Source organism: Clupea harengus, chromosome 19 (genome assembly GCF_900700415.2).
Source record: "Clupea harengus chromosome 19, Ch_v2.0.2, whole genome shotgun sequence".
Lineage (NCBI taxonomy): Eukaryota > Metazoa > Chordata > Actinopteri > Clupeiformes > Clupeidae > Clupea > Clupea harengus.
This window is the reverse complement of record NC_045170.1, coordinates 5,312,915-5,320,577: the sequence shown is the minus strand read 5'-3', so window position 1 is coordinate 5,320,577 and position 7,663 is coordinate 5,312,915. Positions and strand designations below refer to the sequence as shown.

Here is a 7,663-nt window from a genome sequence, read left to right as displayed (position 1 = left end):
GGGGTATGAAGTTCCATCAGAGAGAAAAAAAAACATAATGATAATAAGGAAATAAAAACGGTGGGAGCGGATTAATGAACAAGACATGAGCTGTGACAAAGTCAGCCACAGGGCTATATTTGTTTATTTATTTCCTCACTTTCTTCCTTATCCATCCTCCTCATCCTTCTTCAGGGACACGCTGTTGTTCAGTGTGTGTGTGTGTGTGTGTGTGTGTGTGTGTGTGTGTGTGTGTGTCCACTCACTGTGGGCCACACCTGCACGTGGCAAAGAGCAGGCTTAAGGCTGTGACACACACGGCCGACGGTCAGCCAGTGTCGGCTCATTGGTGAGCGTCTGTGGTCGTAGTTTTTGCATTGTGTCCCTCACCGCTGGCACTAGTCGGACCCCTATCGGCAGCCTTAAAGGCAGCTGTGCTCTCACAGAAGTAGGTGGTTATTCAGCGCTGTTTATATAGGCCGCTTCCGTTAAATACAATTGATGCAGGACATGCAAATTCACCTCACATGCGTGTTTGAGGAAACGCGTGAAAAAAAAATAACGACTGTTCGTGGAATCACTCATAAAGAACACTCGCGACGCTAAGATTCATCATTATTGGGAAACGGGGCCGTGAGCTGTGGTCATTTTGTGTGTGTTGGGAGAATTAAAAGAGAGTTTTATCCCTCTGATTAGGGTATTAATGGATCTCTTCATGTGTTGTCACTTATTTTAATCTCAATCAAATTATAGTTTCAGTTATAAGAGTTGTCATTATTCATTATGCTTATAGATATACTGTAGGTTTAGTCATAATCATAGTTTTAGAAATTCACTTTCAATAATATAATTGATAGTTCTCTCTAGTGACAGGAAACAGAGGGGTGGAATTTTCTTTGTGGTGGTCTAAGTGGTGGTCATGTCTCCTGTCACCTTGACTGTGTGTGTGTGAAGGCACTTGATTGTGTGTATGTGCTTAGCTTTATGTGTGTGTGTGTGTGTGTGTGTGGTGATTAGTTTAGTGGTTTATTCTGGTTCAAAGCTGCCTCCTCACAGTCTCCCATCATGCAGCAGCCACACCAAATCAGGGTAACTCTTTTAAAAGGACACACACATGAAAGGACACGCACATGAAAGTATTTCCATTGTCAAACGAAGATAGGCAAGCATAATACAAGAACTAGCTCCACTGCATTCTCAGGTTGTCATGACTCCTGAAAGAATGTTTTGGTTTCATTCCCTCTACATATCACATTTTTCTCAGGTGTGTGTGTGTGTTTGTGTGTGTGTGTGGTGTGTGTGTGTGTGTGTGTGTGTATGTCTGTGTGTGTGTGTGTGTGTGTGTGTGTGTGTGTGTGTCCATTTGAGTGATACAATAGCCACAAAAAGTTGCACATCAATGGAAAACCCCACAATGAGTTGAGGGTGTTCACATTAAAATCAGGTTTTGACTGATATGAAGTCTTCAGCCTTGGAAGAGTGTTTTAATACGTCTTATATGTCTGCCCACACAGGTTAAAGCAGCTGCTTCATCAATGAGGGGGGCTAGTTTGTCCAAATCAAAACGATGCAGAAAAAACAGTCACCCTGGTCATGAAATGCTGACATTGTCACTGTGCTTGGTGCTGTTACTTGGCAAGATACACAGTCAGTCAGAGGTTTCAGCATTGTTGGAATCGCACTTATCACCACTGTAACTCCACTGTAACATCACTGTTAGTACACGATACTACTGCAACACCCCTGCAATCCTTGTATTTTCTACTTCAGCACTTTAACACATACTGTACATGACCTATTACAGTAATTATAAAATATAATAATAATTATAAGAACACTAATAATAATAGTAATACTATTGAAATATAAATAAAACCTAACTACATCATGGTTTGATCCTTTAAAGAGTGTGTTCATGTTCTTTAAAGCAGCATTATGGAGTTTTGGTCTAGCTATTGAGCTACCTACCTAAAAAGCAAAACTTTGCAAACACTACCAACAACAGCCCAGTTGTCACTGATGAAAGCTTGGTAGCATGCTAAGCATACAGTAGCACATAGATTGGTTGGCTAGTGGGAATGACAGGTGTGTTTAATTATCACTCACCTGCCCACATGCCATCAAACTTAATTTGAAGATGATACCAAAAGTAGTTGCACATAAACAGACCTAAAAAAGTGCTGCAAAGTGTTACTTTAATGTAAATGCACGCAGGAGACACCAAGTGTTACCATAATTGTCCTTTCAGACACAACTCTTTATGCTAAGTCACATTACTTAGATATGAAGAGGATTACAACTGTTTCATGACAACCCAGCATGCATGTCTGTTGTGTAAGGCATTATGGCAGCATCATGTAGCTTCTGATTGCATTTTAGTCACCACACATTGTATCGTGCATGTAGAAGACCAAACTGTGTGTGTGTGTGTGTGTGTGTGTGCGTGTGCGTGTGTGTTGTGTGTGTGTGTGTGTGTCATGCATTTTAGTCACCAAACATTGTATCGTGCATGTAGAAGACCAAGCTGTGTGTGTGTGTGTGTGTGCATGTGTCTGTGTGTGTGTGTGTGAGAGAGAAAGAGAGAGAGAGAGTGTGTGTGTGTGTGTGTGTGTGTGTGTCTCATGCATTTTAGTCACCACACATTGTATCGCAAATGTAGAAGACCAAGCTGGGCATACAAGACATTTTTATATTTGTGCAAAACTTGCTCTCATTCTCTCTCTCTCTCTCTCTCTCTCTGTCTCTCTCTCTCTCTTTTTCTCTCTCTCTCTCTGTCTCTCTGTCTCTCTCTCTCTCTCTCTCTTTGTCTCTGTCTCTCTCTTTCTCTCTCTCTTTTTCTCTCTGTCTACTTTTTTTCATATTGTCTGCACTTTTCTAACATTGTAACATGGTGTGTGTGTGTGTGTGAGAGAGAGTGTGTGTGTGTGAGCAATACATAAAAGAGGACAATATCAAAGTCCACGTGTCAGCCATAGAAAGCCCGGCTCTATAACATCTATCAGAGATGTCGTCTCACACACACACACACACACACACACACACACACACACACACACACACACACACACACACACACACACACACACACACACACCTGTAAATGGTGGAGGGGAGCATTCATTCACATAGAGTGGTTGACAATCAAAGCCTATTCTTTCTTTCCTTTCTCCAAGGTCCTCCTATGGTAATATCCAGCCTTTAATGGGACGACACAATAGGGCAACACAATGGCCATGCACACTCACACACACACACAGAACCCATCCAGCCATTTTCAATGTGAGTAATCAAACACACCAATTCACGAGCGTAGGTTCTGAGACGCTGCGGAAGCACGGGGATGATTCACTGGGATTCTGTTTCTCTAATGCCGTGACCTCGGGATGATGAGGGGTCAGCTCTATTTCTGAGATGAATATATCGAAGACGCCTGAGGAGGGATTACACAAATTGTGTGTTGTGTTGTGTTGTGCTGTCTTGTGTTGTGAGAGAACGACTCACCGTAACCCTTGAACTGAGAGTGGCAAGGAAGGGCTTTTTTCCCCCCGTGATTCCTCAATAAAATCTCTTTGAAGTTGATGGGAGAATGAAACGAAGAGGTTGGAAATGGAAGAAAAGCCAATACAACGATGAGCGAAGCATACCCAATGAGACACTGCTTGTTGCTTTGAAATCAGGTGTACGTAAAGGTTGAAAAATGGTCAAAGGAAATGACAGTAGGTGGAATAAACCATACTGGTCAGGTTAAAATGACTGAGGTCCAATGGCCTTGTCATTACACACTCTGCAATTTTATAATTTTAATAATTATTATTATCATATTATTTTTGTTTTATTTTTTTGAGTATTTATGTTTATTTTATGTCTATTTTTATGTGCATGTAATTTCTTTGTGCACATTATGTATTTGCTGTAAAGCACTTTGAGCTGCATTATTTTGCATGAAAGGTGCTATATAAATAAAGTTTTATTATTATTATTGTTATTATTATACTATGCTACTGGGAGTGAGAATCCGTGAGATTTAGTGAGATTCAGTGAGATTCAGTGTCACATACGTGAGACATGAGAAATCCACGAGGTTTACAGATAAAACGTTAGACTTGACAGGCATGATGAACTATCGTCAACAATACACACACAAACCAGGTCCACATGCAGACCGATATGCAGTGATGGATGCACAGATGAAAGCGATGAAAGCCCTCATTATGTGACTGTACGTGAAGGCAGAGCACTTTGTCAGAACATGTAATTGTGAGTATAATTGCAAGTGTAGGCTTAAGTGTAGCACACATCAAGTCAACAGGAAGTAGTATAACAATAGAGCCGTAAAACAAAGCGAACAAGTGGGGAGACAAACAGGAGAGGATGAGTATCGTGAGGAGTCGAAGGAAGTGAGACAAACAGGAGAGGATGAGTATCGTGAGGAGTCGAAGGAGGTGAGAGAAACAGGAGAGGATGAGTATTGAGGAGTCGAGGATGAGAGAAACAGGAGAGGATGAGTATCGTGAGGAGTCGAAGGAGGTGAGACAAACAGGAGAGGATGAGTATCGTGAGGAGTCGAAGGAGTGAGACAAACAGGAGAGGATGAGTATCGTGAGGAGTCGAAGGAGGTGAGACAAACAGGAGAGGATGAGTATCGTGAGGAGTCGAAGGAGGTGAGACAAACAGGAGAGGATGAGTATCGTGAGGAGTCGAAGGAAGTGAGACAAACAGGAGAGGATGAGTATCGTGAGGAGTCGAAGGAAGTGAGACAAACAGGAGAGGATGAGTATCGTGAGGAGTCGAAGGAGGTGAGACAAACAGGAGAGGATGAGTATCGTGAGGAGTCGAAGGAGTGAGACAAACAGGAGAGGATGAGTATCGTGAGGAGTCGAAGGAGGTGAGAGAAACAGGAGAGGATGAGTATCGTGAGGAGTCGAAGGAGGTGAGAGAAACAGGAGAGGATGAGTATCGTGAGGAGTCGAAGGAGGTGAGAGAAACAGGAGAGGATGAGTATCGTGAGGAGTCGAAGGAGGTGAGAAACAGGAGAGGATGAGTATCGTGAGGAGTCGAAGGAGGTGAGACAAACAGGAGAGGATGAGTATCGTGAGGAGTCGAAGGAGGTGAGAGAAACAGGAGAGGATGAGTATCGTGAGGAGTCGAAGGAGGTGAGAGAAACAGGAGAGGATGAGTATCGTGAGGAGTCGAAGGAAGTGAGACAAACAGGAGAGGATGATTATCGTGAGGAGTTGAAGGAGGTGAGACAAACAGGAGAGGATGAGTATCGTGAGGAGTCGAAGGAAGTGAGAGAAACAGGAGAGGATGATTATCGTGAGGAGTCGAAGGAGGTGAGAGAAACAGGAGAGGATGAGTATCGTGAGGAGTTGAAGGAGGTGAGACAAACAGGAGAGGATGATTATCGTGAGGAGTCGAAGGAGGTGAGAGAAACAGGAGAGGATGGGTATCGTGAGGAGTCGAAGGAGGTGAGGTGATGCCATTTTGTTTACCTGTGGCTCGTCTGATTGGGCAAGGAGGTACCGCCAGTGCTGTGGCTCGTCTGATTGGGCGAGGAGGTACCGCCAGTGCTGTGGCTCGTCTGATTGGGCAAGGAGGTACCGCCAGCGCGGGGGGGTTCCATCCCCTATAAGCGTATACATCAACAGCGTAACTCTTCGTATTAAGAAGAAAAGCGGCTGCTGATGAAATGCCAGTTGCGCTGTGATCATTGCAACTCCGCACCTTAAAGAGTCACAAGACGCGGAGGAGACATCTTGGGTGTGTGCGCACCTGTAGACAGGAGTCAACATCTGGGTGTGTGCGCACCTGTAGACAGGAGTCAACATCTGGTTGTGTGCGCACCTGTAGACAGAGGTCAACATCTGGGTGAGTGCGCACCTGTAGAGAGGTGTCAACATCTGGGTGTGTGCGCACCTGTAGACAGAGGTCAACATCTGGGTGAGTGCGCACCTGTAGAGAGGTGTCAACATCTGGGTGTGTGCGCACCTGTAGACAAGAGTCAACATCTGGGGGAGTGTGCACCTGTAGAGAGGAGTCAACATCTGGGAAGAGAAGTATAGTTTCAGTATTCTGGGGTGAAAGCACAGCAGGTGAGTGGCCACACAACAGGTGAAGCAAAAACCTCATCCAGGTGCAGGACAAGGTAAATGCACACTGGAATGGAAAAGTCAGCACAAATGCTGAATATTTTTGACGCAAATCAATATTGTTTTTCATTGCTGTCAGGAAATGCGGCAAACATTTTTTTAAGCACTAGCACTGACTTTTTAGGGGAAAACTAAAACGATTTCTGCTTGGATTAATGGTGTTACAGGACTGAGCCACAAAGCTATCCTCGTCAGGAATCTAAAACTGACCCATTTACCTCAGTTCTCACATGCTGAATCAGGGTTCTGTTTATGTGATTAAAGTGTGTGTGTGTGTGTGTGTGTGTGTGTGTGTGTGTGTTGTGTGTGTGTGTGTGTGTGTGTGTGTGTGTGTGTGTGTGTGTGTGTGTGTGTGTGTGTTAGAGACAGAGTGTGTGTGTGAGTGTGTGTGTGTGTGTGTGTGCAGGGATTTGGGGCTCTTAAGAACCAAAACAAGATGCTTCCATTACACACTTAAACTAAACCCAGGAGTCAGTTCCTTACAATGCTTTCCATTTTGCCTTAATTTTCATTGATTGGATTACAGAGATTTGGATATTTTAGAGGGATTTCAAAAGGGGAAACAAATGTAACATCTCCTTAAATCCATTAAGACCCTTCTTAAATCAGGCTCTTGTTTTTGTTTTATTCTTAAAGCCACAGCTATTCCCAGTGCAAGAAAGTTTCCTGCACAGCATTTGCAGAGTGTTGCTGCTAGTACTTTATAACAATAATAATAATAACAACAACAATATCAATAATAATAATAATAATAATAATAACACTAGTAATAATAATAATAATAATAACAATAATAAAGATAATAGTGATGATGATGATGATGATGATAGGACCATCTGCTTGATTCAGACCTATCTTAGCTAGACCTGTCTGAGCCCCACACCTTATAGAACCAAACCTCTCTGATCCACACCTGTCTGAGCCCCCCCACACCTGTGTGACAGATGAGGACAAGGTGAGGGCTGTGAAAGTCAAAGGTAAAGGTCAGGTATTTAGCAGATGCAGAGACAACCTGCAGCAACCAGGAATCGAACCCGTGTCAACCGCGGTGCTAAACACTACAGCACCACGCGCCCCAATAAGTAAGTCTGACAGAGAGAGAATGGTGCTACGCTAAGAGAGTGGTTCTCAAACTTTTTGTCCGGGGACCCCATAAAATCCATTTGCCAAGTCTCGTGACCCCCCACACATTTTGACAGGATATTATAGGTCTAAATTCAGTTTCATCTTGAATGATGAGACTGCTTGCTGAGACAATATTAGTTTTCATTATCCACCCTGATGTAGAAAACACCATTTCTGATTTCTATACAGCATGTCAAAGCCTAATATGTTGATGCACAGGGCAGCAAGATCATTTCGCGACCCCCAAAAAACGTTTGGAGACCCCACTTGGGGTCCCGACCCCTAGTTTGAGAACCACTGCGCTAAGAGAGTGATTAAAGCACAAGATGTGCAATCTGACAAGAATACGTTAGCATAGAAGGCCGGTGGAAACAGTGGAAATTAATATTACACAAATGATGCTAACACAT

The 7,663-nt window shown here is 43.4% G+C and overlaps 1 protein-coding gene across 1 annotated transcript in view; it reads left to right on the top strand.

The window, feature by feature from the left end:
- Nucleotides 1-6,009, top strand: part of LOC116225073 (processed variable antigen-like) — a 20,448-nt gene extending 14,439 nt beyond the window's left edge. The window contains exons 2-4 of the mRNA XM_031586646.1: nucleotides 5,011-5,447; nucleotides 5,830-5,847; nucleotides 5,974-6,009. Coding sequence (XP_031442506.1) covers nucleotides 5,011-5,447; nucleotides 5,830-5,847; nucleotides 5,974-6,009 — 491 coding nt within the window. The remainder of the gene's footprint in view (nucleotides 1-5,010; nucleotides 5,448-5,829; nucleotides 5,848-5,973) is intronic.
- The last annotated feature ends 1,654 nt before the right edge of the window (nucleotides 6,010-7,663 follow it).